Raw genomic sequence first — 21,842 nt, 5'->3', positions numbered from 1 at the left:
TATCACTGGCATATTTACTTATAAAAAGAGTCATTTATGGCTCCGGGGCCATAGTGTTGCGTAGGGGTTGGGAACCTATCTATACAGTGATAGAGTGGTCATATATTATACACTGTCCTTTTAAATACAACTAGGCCATTTGATAGGTAATTGACTGTGATTGAAATGTCAAATCCAGGCGCCGACGTGTTCTATTTGAATGTTTACGTCTGGCGGGTTTATGGCCGCCATCTGTTGCCCCGGGATCAAAGACAGGCGGTTCATGTGACCAATTTGCCGGGAACCGCCCGAAGCGGACAGTCATCATGAATTCTGTCCATTGCTTTACTTAAAACCAGCTCAGACTTTTTTTTTTTACATCTTCACTCTGCAAAGTCTGTGTGAGTGTGGAGTTGTGGCTTGCAAATACAAGCTGGTTAAAGGGAACATCCTGACCTGATGTCGGCGACCTTTCACCTGAGCCTAGTCATGTGACTGTAGAGACCCTGTGAGGATTTGCTCTGTTATATCTGAGTCCAAACAGATAACTAGCAAATGTTTTTTGATGAGCTGAGGATTCTTTTGCAAACTTTGAGAACTTTGATACCTCTTGAGGGTCTTGCAATTTTCCACCTAATAACATGTTGGCTGCATGGCTTGCGGTTTGAGCTGAAGGCCACAAAGAGCTTCAGGAAACCTTCTTGGACGCCTATTCCACTGACTCGGTCCCAAAAACAGGATTAGATTCGGATTATGCATTCAATGGGGAGTTTGAAATTAGGTTAAGGGTTGAAAATAGGTTTAGACTAAAGTTTTTAGCAGTTTGGGTTACAAAGTGTGGTTTTGAACTTAGATTAGGCTGAGGGTTGAAGGTTTGGGTTTAAAAACAATGGGTTAGGTTTTCCAACTAGGATTTTTGACAAGTGATAGGGTCAGTGCTTGAAACTAAGGTCTGAGTTTCAAAACAGTTTTTTTTTTCTTAAAGGAACAGGATGTATCTTGGGCAGCACGGCGGCGCAGTGGTTAGCGTATGTGGGGCACAGTTCTAAGCTCTTGGAGGTTTTCTGTGTGGGTTCAAATCCAGCTACCGGACTTACTGTGCGGAGTTTGTATGTTCTCCCGTGCTTGCGTGGGTTTCCTCCGGGCACTCCGGTTTCCTCCCACATTCCAAAGACATGCATTTCAGGTGGATTGGCCGGTTCAAATTGTCCCTAGGTGTGATTGAGCGAGCGAGTTGTCTGTCCCTGTGTGCCCTGCGATTGGCTGGCGACCTGTTAAGGGTGTCCCCTGCCCACTGCCCGATGATTGCTGGGATGGGCTCCAGCACCCCCGCGACCCTACTGAGGATAAACGGCGCAGCTAATGAGATGAGATGAGTATGTATCATTTGACCACTGGTGCAACTGAAAACAGATGCCACAAAGCACAAGAAAGAATACAAATTGAAGAGAGTCAAAGTGACCAAACTGTAACACATTCTTCTTCTTGTTTTTTGCCCAACCCTTACAAACTGCACATTTTTTCTTCTCAATTTTTGACTTTCTCAATTTTTTTTCCCGATGGCTGTAGCAGCAAGATGGCAGAAAATAATCTCAGCTCCCCGAGGTGAGGCTCATGTTATATCAAAGAAATGCACATTTCTCAACTTATAAAATGCATGTTTATATTTTCATATGAATAAATTGCAAAGTAGTGATTGCGTCCTTTTGTTTGTGTTGTGTGACTTAAACTTTGAAGACATGTCTGGTGCGCCACTGGGCTGGACTTGAGCGGCTGGCAGGCAGCCCAAGGAACCAATTGGTCGGCCTTCTTTCCTGTTGGTGCGCTCATCTTTCAGGCTCCTCCCCCTGCCCCGTCAAATCCTTGCGTTTGACGAGAGTCCGTCATTGCAGGAGAGAGAAGCGAGAGTTGAAGATGCTGGTAGGTAGAAGACTGGCTGCCCTTGGGCTCTTGCTGCTCGGCCTCTGCCAAGGTAATGTAAGGTTTTTTTTTATCTCAGTCAGAACTTTTATCTTAAATGCTTGCTAGACTAAAAATAACAACCTGGAGATTGCATATCCTCCTTTAACTATTTACTGCAGTGGTTTCCAACCTTTATGAGCCAAGGCACACTCCTTTCATTGGAAAAAATCCCATGGAAGAACACCAATCAGTGCTGTTGCATTTTCGGTAAAAGTAAATCCAAACGAAACAACTTTTGGTAGACTGCAGAGGCACACAAAGTGCATCAATTCCAGGGCACAGCACAGAAGTTAATTACTGTGTGCTGCGGCACAGTGTTTGAAAAACACTTGATTTACTGGATGCCAGCTATGGAGCCTTTTTAGCATGATGAGGAAGAAGTCTACTGAAATAGTGCCAAGTCTTATATATTGTTTGAGGTGGGGGCAACTCATCTTTACTCTTGTGCCAATGTGAGACCTATGGTTGTAATTGGTTCAAACTGGATAATGTGTGCAAGAATGCTTTTAGATAGTATGACGTCAAGCAATAAAGGTCACAGCAATGTATCGAGTCAGCTCAAGTCTTCTATTTAATATCTGAGAAGCCTAATATAACAGTAAAAAAGGCAGTTCCGCCCCTATAAAAATGGGACTTTCAAACAAAAGCTGTTGAACACAATCCTTGAGTTTGCGTGTCTGGGTTGCTTACATGACTGAAATAAACAATTACAAGTTAACCCGCAGGACGACACTGCTTCTAAGTTTGAGGTGTGGGTTTGTATTTCAGGCCTGGAGGAGGACGATGGCAGGGGAAATCAGTGCGCCAATTTCACCGACCTAAACTTGTCTCACTGCCTGCTGGGCACTGAGTTGTCAGTGCGCCTGCTGCTCTTTACCGGCGCCAACCCGGCTTGCGGCCGCGAGCTGCACCACCAACGTTTGGCTTCTGAGCCGCTTTTCGACCTTTCCCGGCCCACCGCCTTCGTCATCCACGGTTACCGGCCCACCGGGGCCCCGCCCGTCTGGATCGAGAGACTGGTGCGCCTCCTGGTAGAGCGACGGGGGGTCAACGTGGTAGTGGTGGACTGGAACAGGGGGGCCGCTAACCTCAACTACATCACCGCCGTGGCCTACTCCAGGGAAGCCGCTCTCAACCTCACCGCCTTCATCAGGAACATGCAGGTGAGAAAACTTGCATCAGTGGTCAATGGTCCAAGCCTATTGTTAATCCTATGAACTCATGACAGCACGCCTTGTGGTCTGACGAGACCTACTTTAAAAACATACTGTATTGTCTGGACTAAGGCGGCGCCTTAAACTCCAAATCGGCCAGAAATTTGAATATGCGCCTTATATGGTGCAAAACTGTCACAAGCCAGAAACGGAGACAGGACCCAGTAGCGTTCGTTTACTCTGTTTTATTGATAAAGAGAGAGAGAGCAGTGCTTGCTTCCACTATCCGATGATCGACGGACACGGGTAGCAGGTGGCAGGAACGCGGAAGTGGCACTTCCGTGTCGAGCGAGGATAATCGTAGGCAGCAGGGATACCGGTCAATAGCCGGGACGGGAGAGCAAGGGCGGTATCAAGTCGAGAAAAGAGGTCTGCAACAGGTATCAGGCAGTAAACAAGGAAAAACAGGTCAATGGTCGGGATGGAAGAGCAGGGCAGAAACGGGTCCAGAAACAGGTCGGCAACAGGTATCAGGCAGAAGAAAACAGGGCAGGAAAATGTTGGAATGTTTGGAGCTTGCCTAGCTGGAAGCATAGGTTCGCAAACGGTCAGACAGCTTCCTCTTGGAAGCCAGGGATTTAAAAAGAGTCTTTGAACCAATCAGTGCTCAGGGCTGTTGGCTCCAATTGGGCAGTCACCGGTGCCCTGAATCAGAAATCATGACACAAAAGTTTGGAAATGTGTTAACATATTTGTGTCATTATGAATCAGTTTTTATCACTAATCACAGTTGCATAAAAATGGTGGCAATGAGAATCGAGCCAGCGGATAGCATTGGTAAGAGGACCGAATTCCAACTATTAGGTTTTGAATGCGTAAGGAATTGATACCTAGATTGCTGCAATGAGAGTACAGGATCCAATCCACTAGACCACTTAGGATACAGAAGATATATGAAGAGTCATTTGGTCTTATCTCATTATCACCCTTTTTTTAGTCACGGTACCAGATATGTTTGAGAGAATGTTGTTTCACTTTTTCTTGGTGCTAACTAAGCATATAAGCGACACACGTTGTAAATACATGCGGCCATGCGTTAATGTATATCATCCAGGATGACCTATTACTTCCCACAATGTTGTTCTCCTCATTCAGTTTAGAACAACCAAATTACTTTCCACAATGCCTTTCTTATTATTCAGTTCAGAATCTTGTGGGCTTCATGGAGACTTTGCAAGTCAGCTGTACCCCAAACTGGTTTAATGTCTGACAATATTCTTGCAGCCTGGCCCAATAACATCAACCATTTGGCACTGTGACTAAAAACAGTGAGATGATGACATAAGACCTCATGCCTTTTCAAGGGTTCCTTTTATCCCTAGTAGTCAAGATTATCGAATTCCAGCCAACGCCATGGCTTGAGATTAAGTCCTGTTGCATCAAATGTTATGCAATTATGATCAGTGGTATATTTCAAATCGCAAATTGAGCATTTAAAAAAAAAAATTGTGCAACCATAGCCGTTACAGTAGCTTTAATTTCATGCGCCTCATATATGGGAAAATATCACATAAGACTATATTTCAGGGGTCCGCCTAAAAGTGAGGAAAATACGATACTTGGTTGGGGTATAGAGGTACCAAAGAATTCTAAGATAATGATACCAAGCGTTCCTTTCCTGATGCTTGCATAAACTAAAAAAAAAAAAAAAAAAAAAAAAAAAAACCAGCTTCAGAACTGTTTGTGGTTTTTGCCCACAGGACGAAGGAGCCTCTCTGGAATCCATTCACCTCATCGGGGTGAGTCTGGGGGCACACCTGGCTGGCTATGTGGGCGCCAACCTGAAGGGAAAAATTGGACGCATCACAGGTAACAATAGGTTTTTTGCTTAAAAACAATTCGAGGAGTGTATGCCACAATAGTGGTAATGATTCCTTTTTTCCCCCTTGCAGGTTTGGACCCAGCCGGGCCTCTCTTTACGGGCGCCGCAGCGGACGAACGGCTTGACCCATCGGACGCAATATTTGTGGACGTCCTGCACACCGACATGGACTGTAAGGGTCAACCTACTTCTTAAACTAGCATGCTCTTTACCTCACAATTCTTTCCATTTGTTTTTTTTTTAATGCACATATGGAATGTAATTCAGTTGTTTAAAGAGGTATTAGGCACATCCCAGTAGTAAAACAACTACTTATTAAAATATATTGATTTGAATATGAAGCAAAAATACATGAAATATCAATAAACATGCATTTTTTTATAGATATTTTATTTATTTATATGACATAACATGAGCCTCACCTTGAATGAGCTGACATCATTTTTGGCCATCTTGCTGTTGCGGGGCCCCTTAAAATCCAAAAACCTTGTTAAGGCAAAGAAATGAAAAAAAATGGTGCAGCTGATTCCCTCTGAATCTCCTTAGTTAGTGTTCTTTCTTGTAGCACTTGTTTTTGGTTGCAAGACACAACACAGCAACATGTAGTGGTCAAATATTGTACACCCTCTAAAAGGACAAAAATAAAAAGCTTTCATTCTCCAACAATACAGTAGCTATTGCCCTGCAAAAACTAAAAACTAAGAAAATGTTGCCTACTTCAATTCATTCAGTGCCATTGATGACTATGAATGTCAAAATAGTGATTGTAATTCAACTGAGTGATCTCTTTAGTTTGAACATGATTCTAATAAAGTAATACTATAATTGAGCAGAATAATGTTTTATGGCACTCGTTTTTGGTTGCCTTATACAATACAGTGACTGTGGTCAAATACAGTATCAAATATTAATTAATTCATTCATTATCTGCACTGCTTATCCTCAGTAGGGTCACGGGGGTGCTGGAGCCCATTCCAGCTATCTTTGGGCAGTGGGCAGGGGGCACCCTGAACTGGTTGCCAGCCAGTCGCAGGGCACACAGAGACAGGCAGCTCACTCGCTTATTCACACTTAGGGACAATTTGAATCGACCATTTAACCTGACATGCATGATTTTGAAATGTGGGAGGAAACCGTGGTGCCTGGAGAAAACCCACACAAGCACGGGGAGAACATGCAATCTCCGCACAGGTTTGACCTCAGAACTGTCCCACACAAGCGCTAACCACTGTGCCGTCATGCTGCCCAAGTATTAAACAATGCCCATGTAAATACAAGTAGTTTATTTGAAAGGTTATTGACAGTGATTAATGTAACTAAATGTAAAGCTTTAAGTTCAAAAAAGAAAAATTATACTTGGATTATTTTTATTTTACAGTACTGTAATTTCCTGGTCACATTCCATGTTTTTTTCTAATTATGAATACAAAGAAGCCTGTCTTCACCTAAAACAAGATTAGAATTCTCCCCGAATTCTCACTTTGAAAATTAGGAATCGGCCGATTGCTCCCTTTTTTGATTGCAATTCCCCTCATTAAGCAATAACGAACCTTGCAAACACAACAAGGCACCTATTTACTCACAGCAAACCAGACTGCATTGAATTTAAAAAAAGAATGCGTATCAGGTTTATTTACCAAATAAATGCTTGATTCTACTGTACCGCGGCAATAATATCAATCTTTGATAACGTTTTCGACCAGGATAAAAGCCGAAATGGGTAAGTGACGAAAAACGAAAAAAAAAAAAGAGTTAGTCAAATTCCTGTACAAAATTGTTATACTTCGTACACAATTTTAAATATGGGGAAAATGTATAAGTTGACCGGTATGTAAATGTATTTAGTGCTGCTGGGTAGGAGGCCACTGACGTTTTTTTTTTGTTTTGTGGCAGCGTTCGGCCTGCGTGGGGCTCATGGCCACATCGACTTTTACGCCAATGGGGGAGCCGACCAGCCCGGCTGCCCCAAAACCATTTTTGCCGGTAAGCACTCACTTCTCTTGCACAAATCTGATTTCATCTTGCTGATGTCTATGAATCCCCCCTCCCCCAGGAAAGTCTTACTTTGTGTGCGACCACCAGCGCTCCATGCTGCTCTACCTCTGCGCCCTGGACGGTTCCTGCAACCTGACTGCTTACCCGTGCCCGTCCTATGCCCTTTTCCTGGAGGGGCGCTGCCTCCAGTGCCAGGCCTTTGGGCCCGCCTCATGCCCACGGTTCGGTCAGTGTCAGGTGGTCCACTTAAGCCACAACATACAACAAGTAAACGCATACCTGTCAACCTGTATGTTTTTGCTGTACGTTTATTATGCATTCTAAAACGTGTATGACGTACAAGAAAATCTGTACAGAAAAACGCAAATTTGTCAATTATGGGTACCATCCGGTATACACCGATTATGACGAAACGGCAAATCAATCAAGTCAAACGAGTTTGCCGCGGTAGCCTCTATCTCGGTATCGTTTTTTTTGTTGCAAACGAAGCGAGCGGTTTGATGCTACTGTGCGCAAGTGTTTGCCGCCTCGGATTTCATGTGGTAGTTATGTAGTGAAAGGAAGTCCGTCTCTTTTTAGAGAACCGGCTTTTTCGGCTCAACTCATTAAAGAGAGCCGGATCTCATGCGGCTCACTTGCTTTGATGCATTATATTATGAATCATTATGTTTTATAAAGAAGTTAAGAAAAAAGGAGGTATAAAAGGAGAAAATGAAAAAGACAGTTTGTGGTTATCCCTTTAATCAGTATATTACCAACAATAATTGAATGCAGAATTAATAATTTGAATAAGAACATGTATTATTCTACTTAATTATATTTGCATGTATTTTTTCCTCCTACGGTGAATGTCCAGGCTACTTCATTTTTGAATTTTTTTTAATAATACACCTCATTCATGTTGAGCAATTCAGGATCTCACAACAAAATTTTAATTAACAATATATATTATATAACGAAACACGAGTACAACATAACATGTTAAACTACATAAATAAAAACGTTTGAAAAAAAATATGGTGTAAGATTATATTGTATTTTGAAAGGGAAAATACAACATTTTGTAAGGGCATGGAGCCGTGGAGGTTGACAGGTATGTAAACGCTGTTTGACTTTTTCCATTTATCGGTTGAAATCTGTGCCCTCTCATGCAGGCTATGACATTATACAGTGGCGAGAAAGTCTCAAGCGACTGGGACCCACCAAAGTCTTTTTCAGTACCACGGCCTCGCATCCCTACAGCAGTGAGTCCAATTTCAAAAGTGAATGTTTACAAGGAAAGCAAGTATTTCAGCATAACACAACATTTTGTCCCCCAAACTGGCTCTGCATGGGTGTTGTTTCCTAGAACTGAATTACAGAGTGGACATGGTGACCTGGAACCAGTACCTGCGCTGGGCGGTGGTCTACATTCGACTCCACAGTGGCAAGAACGTGACTGAGGCCCGCATCGATCAGTGAGACGATTTTATTTTTTTTTTGCAAACATATTAAGGCCAGAGCCCAGTTCAATATCGAAGTTGATGATCAAATATCTAGTGGCAACTGTGGGAAATAGCAAGCATTTAATGCATTGTACCAGTTTTTCAACCTTTTTTGAGCCGGGCACAATTCTTTTTCATTCAAAACAAGCATAATGACCTGGCAATGCTGGGCATGCTACTTAGGCGAGGTTGTTGGGGCTGTGGTTTGGTGAATAAGCGCCAGGGAGGCACTAGGGGGTGTCAAAGAGGAGTATGACTGCATGCAGCTCCAGGCCACCTGTTCACGAAAGCAGATGTTTATCACTCTTGTTGGAATTTATTTTTGGTGCTTAGACACGAGCCCTAGCTAAAACACTCCCAGATGCCTAAAGTACAACCAGGGTTGGGTAGGGTTACTTTAACTTGATTACTTTCAATTACTTTTGGATTACTCCAATACCAAATATGCTAATAAAAGACAAAAGAAACTAAATATGAATAAAATTATGACTCACAACACGTGGTAAGCTTTCTCTCCTGGCTTTGATCTCTTTGATCTTCGGCAAAACTAACAAAATGCGACAGGAACAAAATGAAAATAAATCCTAACAGCTTGCCAACATCATTTTTGCCGTTCCATGTATTCCGTTACTCCCCAAGCCTGCACAAAATTTAGTAAAAAAACCCCATCTAGTGGCACCTACAAGAAATCGCAAATCGTTTATGAAATGAAGCTTATCTAAACTCCGTCGTTCCTAAATACAGTAGTGGGCAGGCCCCCTGGCGGTGTGCGAGGCTTCGTCAAGGGGGATATAGGCATGTTTGACTTAAAAAAAAAAAAATCTATTTCAATTTTTTTTTTAACTTTCCAAATAATTAAGAGCAATATCACCTCCACAGCACTAGGGAGCAGTGGCGCTCTCATTATCAGTGTTTTGTTTAAATGTAACCTCCTGCCAGCGCATAAAACACTGAGTATAAGCATTGAGTATGAAGTGTAGCTGTTAAGTGAAGCAGAACCTCAAGTGACCCCATAAAAAAGAATTAATCCAGATGAGGAGACTTCTTGAGGGAATGTTCCCGAAAATAAATAAGAAGCACTGTCTCAACTGTTGTTTTGGCAGTAAACTTCTGCGTCTGGAGCAGTTCACATCCACGCGTCTCCTGGCCCAGTTCGACGAGGATCTGCCACACGTGCACAAAATCTCGCTGCGAATCGGCACCGGCAACGTCATCGGACCTCGATACAAAATCCGACTGCTGCGGATACGACTCACGCCGCTGGAGCACCCGCAAAGGTAGGACAGGCTTTTCAGTATCGTCCGGGCTCCTTACCCGGGGCGTCCAATCATCTGTTTCTTTTCCGGCCAGGCCGCTGATGTGCCGCTTTGACATCATCATGGAGGAGAACACGGAGGTGGCCTTCCGACCGCAGTCCTGCGACTCCCGCCTCTGATTGAATGATAACAAGCTGTGGGCGGAGCTACAACTTAAAGACACACCTCCCACGGGTTGGAAAGTGAAAGGGACCAAAATAGACTTGGAAGTATTGCTTTTGTCGGTGATGGCATGGTTATGCCAATCCCAAAAAAGAGTGTGAAGAATGCTTTTATACAACTGCAGCTATCTTCCCGATTGGCCAGTGTGATGAGCCTAAAACATTTGCCCAAGGGAGCACCAATCCTTCCAAATCTCTTGATACGATTGGACGTCAACGCTTAGGAAACGTCCTTCCATTGAGGCCAAATTAGAGCAGATTATTGTTGTCTGTGTGTGTTTGTGCATTTTTACTACACTGACTTTGCTTTTGTACCAGAACTTTTGTTATTCTAGCAGGTGTGACTGTGTGCCTTCAAATGTAATGTTTACAAACAACACACAAAAATCATTGATTTTAACTTTAATTATATTTCATCTTGAGTTTTGTCACAAAAGAGCTCAGTAAAATCAGTCTGCTCAAGTTGTTAGTTGTTATCTCTAGAACTGCTCTCGTATGTGCCGTCCTTGCACAAGGATGAAAGAAATGTTTTCGGGAACAGTTAAAATGAAAACAATATTTGACACAACAACACACCTTTTCAGGGCAAAAGAAATACTAGGAAAGAACTGAATGCTGTGCCGGGTCAACTTTAGGCGGCATCACCAGCTAGAACCTGCATAAAAAGGACACAGCAGGGGGGAGGGAAACAAATTCAAGTTAAATCAAGAGGTAGAGCTTCTAAGCGGCGGGTAATTTTTAGCTGTGTGGGTGTGGCCGACGGAAAATAGGAAACGTGATTGGTCGCTGAGTCTAAGGCCAAAGTGGCCGGTACAGAAAAAGACATCTAAAAAAGATGTGCTGAGCTGCAGGACGGAACAGCCTCAAGAGGATCAAGGCCATTATGCAATTGTTTTCGCTAATTTCTGAGCTTGATTAGCAAGCAGGACCTTACAAATGTGTGAGACAAGAATTGATTTGAAATTAAAATAGTCCGTCCAGCATTTTTAACAGATCAGATTATTGACAAATTTATTAATAATGTCTATTCAAAACCAAACAGTATTTTAATTATTGCTTGAAAAGGTAAAATGCACCTTTTTGATGGCCAAATTCCAGCACTTTTAAGGCCAATTTTACAATTTCTCCAGTACCATTTAAAGCGTAAATGAAGTGTGAATCAATCCATAGACCCCCTGTTTGAGGTGACCCAAGTGCTGCCCGCAGGAACAAGAACCAGAAAACTTGACAAATCCAGCAGGTGAATAGGGCATAGAAAATGAAACCATTTCTGCGCCCCATTTTATCTGTTTGGTTCATGTTAAACATGTCAAACTCTCCTGTGTTCTTCACCACGGACAGCACTCAAGATGGCATCTTGGTCTGATGCAACAACTTAATCTACCTGAAGAGGGCAATGACGCTTCACATGACCAACTAATTCAATTGCATCTTCTGTGTCGGCATCATTTTTAAGATGACTTTAATGTATACACATTTTTTTCGCTCAATGCGTGGTCTGTCAAGTCAAACTTCCAAGAAGGATGGCAATTTTAAGCATTTTCAAGCACCTCATAAAAATTTCAAACATTTTCCTGTGCTTAAAAACACAACAGTAGCATTCAAGCATTTCCCAGATTTCAAGCACCCGTACAAATCATAAAAATTACACTTATCTCTGGGGACTGCGGAATTGCCGAAATATTTAATGTTTAAGGGATAAACATTAGTGATAAAAACACATTTGTTAAAAAAACTATACGAAACAAAGCAAGAATAAAACTATCATATAAACCAGGGGTGGCGAACACGTGGCTCTAGAGCCGGATGCGGCTCTTGACCAATAAGAATGCGGCTCTTTGCCTCATCATATTTTCTATATACTGTGGCTCTTTGCCTAGTTTTTTTGTGTGTATTGAGGGTGGACACTTTCCTTGAAATCAACACAGGAACAATACTTGTATTGTAAGGAGAGGAGTGTGTTATGGGAAATAATGTTTTTAATTGTGTGTGTCTGTCTGTCATGGCAGGTCAGCGCGTGGTGTGGCTCTGACTCTCACAGTTAAAAATTTCGGCTTTGTGTCAAACTTGTTCGCCACCCCTGCTATAAACCTTTTAAAAGGCAAAAAAAAATGCTTTTTGATCGCTTTGGGTTTTTGTATTAATAATCTTCCTCGTGCTGTGTAGCACTCGTTTTTGGTTGCATGACAAAATAAAGCGGCATCCAGTGGTAAAACATTACACACGGTCCCTTAAAGGTTAGGGATAGATAAATACAAGAAATGTTATTAAGGAGTTACCCTTGTGGTTGCGGCGGTTCCACTTCCTGGCGCGGGGTTGGTTCTTCAACCTTGACGCGTCGTCGTTCTTATGTGGACCGCCTCGCCTGGGACCCTGCAGACACACGCACAAACATTTCTCATTGTCCAACTTTTTACTGCCCGACGTGATTTAGGACATTAATCAGCAACCACCGGTTCCCAGGGGGTGAATCATTGGTACCTGGCTGCACAGAAATAAAAAATAACCAAAGGTTTTTCCCCGCCCATGAGGGGTGAGGACTTGGGCTCCGAGCTCGACTGAAACTGGACTTAATGATTGTTGGCCAAAATCACCCTTCATCCTCTCGATTCCTCATGAATAATATAAAAATTTGGGTTTGCTTCAGGCTTGGTCCCTCAAATCAAGTTAGTTTGTCAGGCTCAGGCTGAAGCTTTCCCATTTTGGGCTCGACCTTAACTGTTTAGCCCGTACGATGTCACCCGTCACTGAAAAACGTAATGCCAAATGTCATTGAAATATTTAATAATAATAATAATAATAATTTCCTTGTATTGTCATTCTGTGTAACAATGTACACAGAACGAAATGTCGATTGCACCTGACCCGATGCAGCTGCAGCCAAGAGAGGGCGCCGCCGACCACTTTTTAAGTCTTAGGAATGACTCGGCCGGGGCGCGAACCCGAACCTCCCAGTCTCAAAGCGGGCGCCTTACCATCTAGGCTACTGAGCTGGTAAGCACTTGGGATTCAAAATATGATTATTTAATATTATTAAATATACAAACTGCTATGATTTTTTACATTGTGCCCAAAAATGACCCAACCACCCCACCTTGCATGAAAATGTCCCTCCTTGCAGCGCAAACCTTACTAATACATCTTCGTATTAAATTTTTGGGGTACTGTAATACAACAGTAAAACATTTGCACCCCGTGCCCTATCGGGCAGGTGCACCTCCAGTAGTGTTAGCTTCTAAAATAGAACCTACAACGGAGACTGCGCGCATTCACACAGTGCGCCCTATGGGCGTGAAAATACAGTGTATGACTTGACTATTGTGAAAAGTATTTAGATCAGGGGTCGGCAACCGATGGCACACGTGCCAGCAGTGGCATGCGAGCGCACGGCCAAATAATAATGTGTTTTTTTTTTAAGCGCATTTACCTGAAATTTAGACATCTTCAGTTATGTATAGGATTTATGTGGGTTTTGCAGTGTGAGTTTGCACGGCGAGAGAGAGAGCGAGAGACCCATGCTTTTTTTTGTGCATAATGCCCCGAGAGCGTTGTACCTCGCGCATCAAGTGTTAAATGTCATTACGAGACAAAACATGAACATGAACATGAATTCAAGGCAGAGACATTAAAACGCACTGGGTCCAGATGAGGCAAACAAACACAGATTCTAAAAACCTTTGTCGCTGCTAAGAACACCACCACTGAAGCTATCCAACAAATTGCTCACTGTATAGCAAAGCACAGAAAACCTTTACTGATGGTGAATATTTTAAAGAAGCGTGTGTGTGTGTGTGTGTGTGTGTGTGTGCGCGCATGCCTTCTGCATTGCTGCTGTTATTTCAAGTTTTGATATTTCCTGCAACAAGATATCATTGATGAGTATAGTAAATGACCATATTATTTGTGTTTGATTGTAGTTTATAATTGATGAAGAATGGTTGATTCTGGTTAATTCTTGTGGTAAAAAGTTGAAGTCAGAATGGTTACAGGCCTTTCCACATGTTGTTCACATTCATATTTTAACTAATTGACGGCCGCTATTTGGAAATGGGAAGCACATTGTAAAGCGCTTTGGGAAGTCTTGACTTGAAAAGCACTATATAAATGCAGATAGTTTCATTTCATCCATATCAGTAGGTGGCAGTAGATTTTTATATACTTTTGATGTACTAATTATCTGCGCTTGAGGTAGCACAGTACATTTAATAACTTAATTTGTTTAACAAAGCGGTTTAAGATTGTACTGTAAAAAAATAAAAACAAAGCACATCATTCTTTTTTAAGTATTATTTTCCATTTTTATATACTAATTATCTGCTTATGAGGGAGTACAGTGAAATATTTGACATAACTTCATTTTCAAACATTTTCGACGGACAGTGTGCCACGGAAGTTTTTTATAAATAAAAGTGTACCCTGGTTCAAAAAGGGTTGAAAAACACCGAGTTATACGATTAAAATGTACATCCATGTTGTATATTTGGACTGGTGTAAAATGACAGCTCTGTTGGATATTAAAAAAATGTTGTGCGAGTCATTAATCTTGGTGTGGCACACTGATTTACAAGGAAATTTGTAAGTGGCACTCCGCACCGGAAGGTTGCGGACCCCTGGTTTAGATTGTCATGGTGACGGAAAAATATAAGCTCCGTCTTTTTCCTGTCAGCACTTTTTTTCCTTCTATCATGTTGATAGTTTATCAATACTGTTGATCTTAAATTCATTGTAACCGTGTACATGATGATCAGTGAAATACAAATAAAAATAATCAATTATTATAAAATTTTCGTTTGTTATGATTTTAGAATAAGTACACACATGTTTATTGGCTCACTTGGACCAGGCCGAGAAAAATATTCTCGGAAGGACAATGAACCGGTTTGTGGCACAGAAAAGGTTGGGCACCGCTGATTTAGGACTCACGGTGTTGCCGCCCTGCCAGTTTTCCGGCTTTTCCGTAGGCATGGCATCATCCCGGGTGAAGAGGATGTTGGCGGGTGCCGGTTGGCCCGTCCCCAAGATAGTGATGGTCACGCCTTGCAGACTCTTCTGACATCGCCTGTCGAGGTCATGTCTCAAATCGCCCGGCCCGTAAGATGCCTGAAACGTTGACAGCGGCAGTGGATTGGAGCCACCTTTGGCGGCATGGCCGTCAGGCTACCGGATATTGATTTTACCTGCGCTTGATTGGCTAGGAGCTCCACTTCATCAGATGATGGTGACATGTTTGTGCTGAGGATTGAAGAGAGAAAAAAATGGATGCTTGAAAATGCAAAAAGATAATCAATGTATTGATTTAGTGCCACCCTTGTCCCCTGTGTCCCCAACCATAAAATAGCTGGCTAAACTTTTTCTTTACCTGCCATTTTTTTCATTATATAGCCATTTTATTTATTCATCAAGATATTTATGAAAAAAAAAAACTTTTCTGACCTAGCCTGTTTTGAGTGTTTCAATTATTATTATTAATCGTTGCCATTTGCTTAAATGATGAATGCTTCAAAATTAGGGTTGATATAATGGTCTATTAGTAGGCAAAATAAATTATACAGTACATGTAGATGCCTGCAGGTTCATCCAATTCGTCCATCCATTTAAACTTTTAAAGTACTTTATAAATCCCGATTTGTCAAGTCAAATTTATTTATATAGCCCTTAATCCCAAAATGTCTCAAAGGACTGCACAGGATTACAATGACACAATTACCTGATCTTAAACCAACATGTGGGCAAGGAACAACTCAAAACCTCAGCGTGAGGAAAAAGAGAAACCTTGAAAGGGGACCTCACAAGTGGTACCCCCCCTTTCAGGGTGACCAGGGTGAATTTGTGTGTTCATATGGGCATTATAGGCTACAAAATGAATAAACAGATTTTTGTGAAATTAACACGCTTGTACTTAAGGCCTCTGGGAGTGTCTTTAGCTTCGTTATGTGTCAAGGCGCCCCCAATAAAATACCAACATCTGCTTTCGTGTACAAGTGGCTCTGGAACTGCAAGCGGCCATGTGGATCTTTGGCACTCCCTCGTGGCTTGCATGAATGAAATCTTAATGAGGGCAGCACGGCGACTGAGAGGTTAGCGCTTCCGTGGCACAGTTCTGAGATCATCACATCAAACTTCACTGTGTGAGGTTTGCATGTTTTCCCCGTGCTTGCGTGGGTTTACTCCGGTTTCTTCCCACATTCTAAAAACATGCATGTCCGGTTAATTGACCAGTTCAAATTGTCCCTAGGTGTAAATGAGCAAGTGAATGGTCTGTCTCTGTGTGCCCAGCGACTGTCTGGCAACTGGTTCAGGGTGTCCCCTGCCCACTACCCCAAAGATGGCTGGGATTGGCCCCAGCACCCCGCGACCATACTGAGGATAAGCGGTGCATATAATGAATGGATGGATGGAATCTTAATGATAAAAATGAGTAGCTAAATAGACCTAAATTATCTTTTTCCTCATGTATTGCTGAGGTCTAAGATTTCAGATCGTATCTGTAAATAGGAAAAAAATACATTCAATCATTTTCTTCCCCTACAAGTTTTGCCCGTCTTGCAATCAAAAAGCTTGCATACTCCTGTTTTCAAGTAATCATGGTGAGAGTGACGTACCGCTTGGATGAGAATCTCTGGTCAAGTGTCATGCCGGCGCTGTCCTCTTCAAGGTTGTCCTTGTGTCTCTGTGCCGAGAAGCGGCTGTTCAGGGTCAGGCCCTCCCCTCGGAAGTAGAGCTCTGCAAAACACAAGCACAGTAGGTCGTGGCCTACAATCTTGGGCTGTCTTGTATTCTGACCTTGGACACTGTGCACCAGTGTGATGATTTCCTGCACAAATGTTCCTCCACCATCATTCTGTATCACGCTTCCCTCCGGCCGATGGTGACTCACGTTCACCAAGTCCACCGACAGTTGTCGCTCTGACACGTAGTACCGCAAGCTGCCAGGGAGAGGACAAGAGGTCAGCTTTTTGTTTTTATTTCCAGCAAAGGATCGAAAACCAACTTTTGTTTTCACTTTACCACTGCCCTGTAATGTGACCAAAGCACAACAAGATGGCAACATTTTACAAGGCAGTCATTTGTGTCCTTCCTTCAATAGAATCACAGTATTTGCAGGCATTCTTTTGCGTGGATGAGCAGGGAAGGTCGGAGCTTGACGGTTTCCATCTTCCTTTGTTACCGCAGCATACAATTTTCTCAAATATTTTATCTGGACAGTTGAATTGTCCTGAGGCGTGACACCCTAAATCAGCTGTCAATCAGTCCATGGTGCATCCCACCTGTGCTGAAAAAGTGTTGACCTGCAAAAAAATTTGCTCGCCATCTGTAGTTCACATTATATTGTCCCAAACAACTTCTTAAATGTTACCGTTGGGAACCTAAGTGAAGTAGAGACTGTAGGTCATCTACAGACAATAATGACCCCTTTGAATAACAGCTGAAACAATGGAAAACACAAATTTGAAGCAGTTACTTACCTGATAAAAAGTTCAACCCAAGTTGCGTACTCAATTCAAGGGCAGAGTTTTGGAGGGACGTGTACCCAACAATAATATGTGAGCACTTAACAAAATGTCCCCACCAATGCCAAGACCAAACCTACACCTTAACTCATGAAGAAACTCAAACTTGCGTGAACAGAGCTTTAAAAAGTGAGGAGATGCTAGTGAGTTTTCCTTGACCGCATTTGTTTTTTGCCGTCCCAATCTTCAGCCTTGTCATTGTAAGTACTCGCTTCAAGCATCAAGCATTTTTCATGGCAACAAAGCAAAGTCTGGCTAAGGTCTCACTTGGACGCTGCCTTGACTTATGCGCCCTGCACACAAGAACATCCCCACTTGTACACGATGACACGTCCTGCTCATGATGCAAGTGACCGACAGGCAATCCAAACTCACAGTTGATAGTCTTTTCCATTTTGTATCTGATGCATTGATGTCACCTCCGGCTCTGGAGGGGTCCCGCCCGACTTGAAGGTTCTCGGTGGTGAGGTCCAGTCTCCAATCTTACCTCAAGTCCTTCTTTCATTGCTTGTAACACTTTGCACTAACGTCCATTCTTCCCTTGTCAACATCTGACTGAGCTCACGTAGCATCTTCACGTGGTGTCTAATTGCTTGAGTCCATTTTGAGCTTCCGGCCTGGTGCATCATCTTCAACCAGAACTTCTGAACTATGTCACCTTATTCAATGTGGTCAATTTGGCCAGGCTCGAAGCATCAGCATTGTATAGAAGTTTACCTGGAAAAATGACGTCTCCCGTTTACTTCACCGAAGACAAATTAAACAATAAAGGCTCATTATCAGCGTAGCAGTGCTTCTCAGAAGAACTTCATTAGAATCCAGCCGGTTTAGCTTATATAGACTCGCATACCAAAATGTCCATTCCCATTTCCCTTACAACCAAGGACTAGATTGTCGTGAACTTTCGTGTCAATGTGAAGTAAGACATGCAAGTCAGTTTCCCCAACGATATACTGTTCCCCAGCATCAGGGGGTGCTCACATGTTCCTGTTCCTTGAAATAAGCATTGTGCTCATTAACATCCGATAGTTTCTTTTATTGATGGTGTGCGGTAGGATTCCCACAATTGTGATCCATTTGATGACAGTTGAATGCTGAAACTTGTTTGCAAACGACAGCCATTATTCCCATGAATTAAACTTTTGCAGCGCAGCATAGTTGCAACATTTTCATGTCATTCTAATGAATTTTCTGTACAATGTCCATATTTCTGCAAAAAGTTCATCCATTGCCATGTCATGGTTCCTTGGTGTCCATGTTGTGATGGTCTTGGACACCTTCCCCAAACATTTTTCTTTGCTGGGAATTTAGTGGGAATGTCACATGTCCATGGTTTTCAACTTCTCCTTCTAAGCATAAACTTCCGGATGGCTTGAAACATTGCCACATTCAAAGTCAGGTTTCCAGAAAAAAAAAAAGATCCGTGTTCTGGAAAAAAGCGAGCTGACAGACGTGGTGAAGTTTCATTAAATGAGCGTCAGTTGCCAACAGAAATGTACAAACTTCACGTACTCCATGTTAATCATCTTCTTGTTCCTTTTTTGGTCCCCCCTTCAACTTGATTCCTTCTCGAATGTTCATGTTCTGATGCAGCATGTCATGTTGCCACTGTGCTGTTCGAAATTTTCTCTTGTCTGGCACAATTATTTTTCAGGCTCAAGTAATAGCACCCACAAAAAATATTTCAGGAATATCACAAAGAAAGGAGTGAAGATGTGATGAGGTTGGACGATAGACGAATCAGAATTCTCTGTAGAGCTTTTCCAACGACCAACTGCCAACACGACATGATGTTCTTATTTTGAATGAAATTTTGAAGCTAAATAAACAAATCCGAGTTTATCTTCCAGGTCAGTTTGAACTTCTTTCACACCCTGTACCCCTGAAGAACCTCCCAGAAATCAAAGAGACTCATTCTCCTCTGCCAGACTTCTCTTTTGTGGTCCTGCTGGTTTTCTTGGTAAAACTTGAATTTGGAGGAGCTTTGTGATTTCTAATACGTTACCTTGTGTGTGGGACGGAGTGGCTCATGTCCACTTTGATGGTGAGTGTCTCCTCAGTGACCACGGTCACATTTTTAGAGTTGGGTTCCTCCCACGGACGCGATCTGGGGCGTTCCACTTCCATATCCGGGTGGCCCGTGTGCCAGCGTCTGTCAAGAACGGAGCGGACATGCTCCGTGCGTTGGTCGTCTTTGGTCAATTTGGGCTTCGCTTCTTTCTCTCCTGCAACTGAGCGAGTGTCCTTTTGAATTCTGTATCTCGCTCCGTCTTCCTTATGCGGAATGTTTTCGTAACTCTTCTGAGAATCTGTCCAGTTCCCGTAGTTTCCGGTCTGGTTTCGACCGCACTCGTCTTGGCCCTCGCGCGAACCATCCCAGGCTCTGTGATTTTTGTTGGCTACTTCTCTGTCAAATTTAGTAAAGTGTGTTGGTTGTTGCAAAAGGGGGCTCCATTCGCTTTCCGAGCCATCCCCCCGATGATCTGGAAAGTGACGTTTTCTGGAATCTTCTCGGTTGAAACGTTCCTTGGAAGAGCTGGCTGGAGCAGCATATCGGTGTCGCATGTCCACATCACGCTGTCCATCATGATCCGAGCGTTCCCAGCGTGGATATTTGGATTGTTCTTGGAATGCTTGACCATGTTCCTTAAAATGATGTGTTCCAGGCCAACGAGGATTTTCATCAGGTTGAAAATGTCCAGATGAGTGGCGCTGATCCCTAAAATCATTGTTCTCCCGCCTGAACCTACCAGAGTAAGAAAAGTAAAGTAAGTGAGAAATAAAAAGGAATGTGTTCTGGACGTTTTTGGTTCTACATTTACCCGCTGTGATGCAGGCCATCTGTTTCTTCCCGGAGCCGCTTCAAGAATGCTTGAACATCCTCAGTTGGATTCTTTCTGTGATCCTCAGCATGTTTTCTTCTGCTTCCTCTTTGCTGCTCTGACCGAGCACCTGGGCTGGCTTCTCCATACCTCCCGTGGCCGCGGTAATCGGCGTCCCGCCTCCGGTCCGAGCGATCAGGGGAACTTTGAGTGTGCAGCGGCAACGATTCCCTCTGGAACCTCAGAGGTGAACATGATAACCTTCTGCTGTTCCGGTCTTCTCTGAAATCTCTTCTTTGTCGGTCTGTGTCAAATCCACCGCCATGCTGGAAAGATCCTCTTGGTGCGTAGCGGTCCTTCAAATCTCGCTGAGGTGATGGCCGTTGCTGAAAGCTTCCCTCTTGATCCTGCCGTCGCCGAAAGTGATCTTTCAGAGAAAGAGAAGATTTCCTCCCGCCTTGGAATAAGATGTCCTCACCAAACCCGCGTTCTTCATCCACGACGTTGGGCCTCCGTTCACCTCCATAGCGTCCTACTGAATCTCTGGAAGATCTATGTTCGTCCCATGAGGACCTCCTGGGCGGCATAGCAGAAATAACAATTAGAACAAGTACAATGATTAGCATGAAAACCTAAGAAAGTTAAACTAAAGAAGAACCTGTGTGCCGAAACCTGTCTGGACATCCGGGAAGCCTTTGCAGACTACAAAAACTTGATCGAATGGCGGATTTCAAATCCCGCGCCGGATCCAAGCAGAAAATCACACAGACGACAACTAAACGCTCGCTGTATTAAGATAATTAAATGCCAAAGTAGCTTATTATTAATTCCTGCCTCGTTAAACAAGGCCCGAAGCACGTTCGCTAGCTTTGTTACTTCTTCTGTGGTTTTATTTGCTTCAACGTCTTTTGGGGGAGGTGCGGGACCGCAAGGCGCATTGCCGCTGCCTGTCGGTATGGAGTAAGACACCTATTGTGTATTAAGTCATAATGTACATTTATTTATTTCGCTTTATATTTCTTTTTTTCCCTCTAGGTAAGAGTAGTAACCGTTGAAAAGCATTTTTTCCCGTTTTGAGACCCGCTTGTAAGAAACTGCACGACAAACCAGGTAAAAAAAAAGTCAAAATTGCTGTGCTGGCTCATTGTGATAGGATCACAAATCATATTCTTGCACTTTGTTTATTGGTTTAAGGGGCAGTGTGTACTATTTAGTGGCTCCAAGTGGTCCATAAAAACTTTAATTCAGTAAAAAACATTGATTTGAATACCAGGCAGAAATACATGAACTATCATACCAATGCTAATGTGTATTTAGAAAAAATATGGATGGAGACATTTCTATTTCTTTAAAATAGTGAAAGAAAGTCGCCAGCATGTTTGTCTGAAATCTTTCTCCTTTGCTGTGCTCCAATGAACTGGTTTTCATTAGACAATACAGTGCCATCTAGTGGTCAAATATTACACACTGGGCCTTTAATGATTTTAGGAAGCTTTTTTTCAAACTGTCTTTTTAAATGTGAAACTTTTGATGACATCAAAAACGGATATATCGGCTCTGGATAGGTTTCACAGCA

At 42.8% G+C, this 21,842-nt stretch overlaps 2 protein-coding genes across 4 annotated transcripts; one reads left to right on the top strand and one right to left on the bottom strand.

The window, feature by feature from the left end:
• Positions 1–1,876: 1,876 nt before the first annotated feature.
• Positions 1,877–10,397, top strand: lipib (lipase, member Ib). 2 transcript variants are annotated; one of them, XM_088321968.1, is made up of 10 exons: positions 1,877–1,951; positions 2,710–3,104; positions 4,856–4,964; positions 5,048–5,149; positions 6,871–6,960; positions 7,031–7,198; positions 8,127–8,216; positions 8,321–8,429; positions 9,560–9,733; positions 9,807–10,397. In XM_088321968.1, exons 1-10 carry the CDS (start codon positions 1,894–1,896, stop codon positions 9,889–9,891), a joined length of 1,380 nt encoding a protein of 459 aa, XP_088178094.1. In that variant the 5' UTR covers positions 1,877–1,893; the 3' UTR covers positions 9,892–10,397. The 2 variants fall into 2 exon arrangements, with proteins under 2 accessions (XP_088178094.1, XP_088178095.1); XM_088321969.1 differs by lacking the exon at positions 9,807–10,397 and having other exon boundaries at positions 8,127–8,217; positions 8,297–8,429; positions 9,560–9,708.
• Positions 10,321–21,173, bottom strand: LOC148348303 (uncharacterized). Of its 2 annotated transcripts, XM_088321967.1 has the most exons (10): positions 20,925–21,173; positions 20,745–20,842; positions 20,267–20,673; positions 19,450–20,190; positions 16,717–16,859; positions 16,536–16,656; positions 15,111–15,165; positions 14,857–15,033; positions 12,213–12,306; positions 10,321–10,588 (listed from the first exon to the last, which is right to left on the bottom strand). In XM_088321967.1, exons 2-10 carry the CDS (start codon positions 20,790–20,792, stop codon positions 10,575–10,577), a joined length of 1,800 nt encoding a protein of 599 aa, XP_088178093.1. In that variant the 5' UTR covers positions 20,793–20,842; positions 20,925–21,173; the 3' UTR covers positions 10,321–10,574. The 2 variants fall into 2 exon arrangements, with proteins under 2 accessions (XP_088178093.1, XP_088178092.1); XM_088321966.1 differs by having other exon boundaries at positions 20,267–20,842.
• Positions 21,174–21,842: the final 669 nt, after the last annotated feature.

Source organism: Urocampus carinirostris, chromosome 18, assembly GCF_059441175.1.
Source record: "Urocampus carinirostris isolate Australia breed hairy pipefish chromosome 18, RoL_Ucar_1.0, whole genome shotgun sequence".
Classification (NCBI taxonomy): Eukaryota; Metazoa; Chordata; class Actinopteri; order Syngnathiformes; family Syngnathidae; genus Urocampus; species Urocampus carinirostris.
The sequence above is the reverse complement of the archived record's forward strand: the minus strand, read 5'-3'. Positions and strand labels throughout refer to the sequence as shown.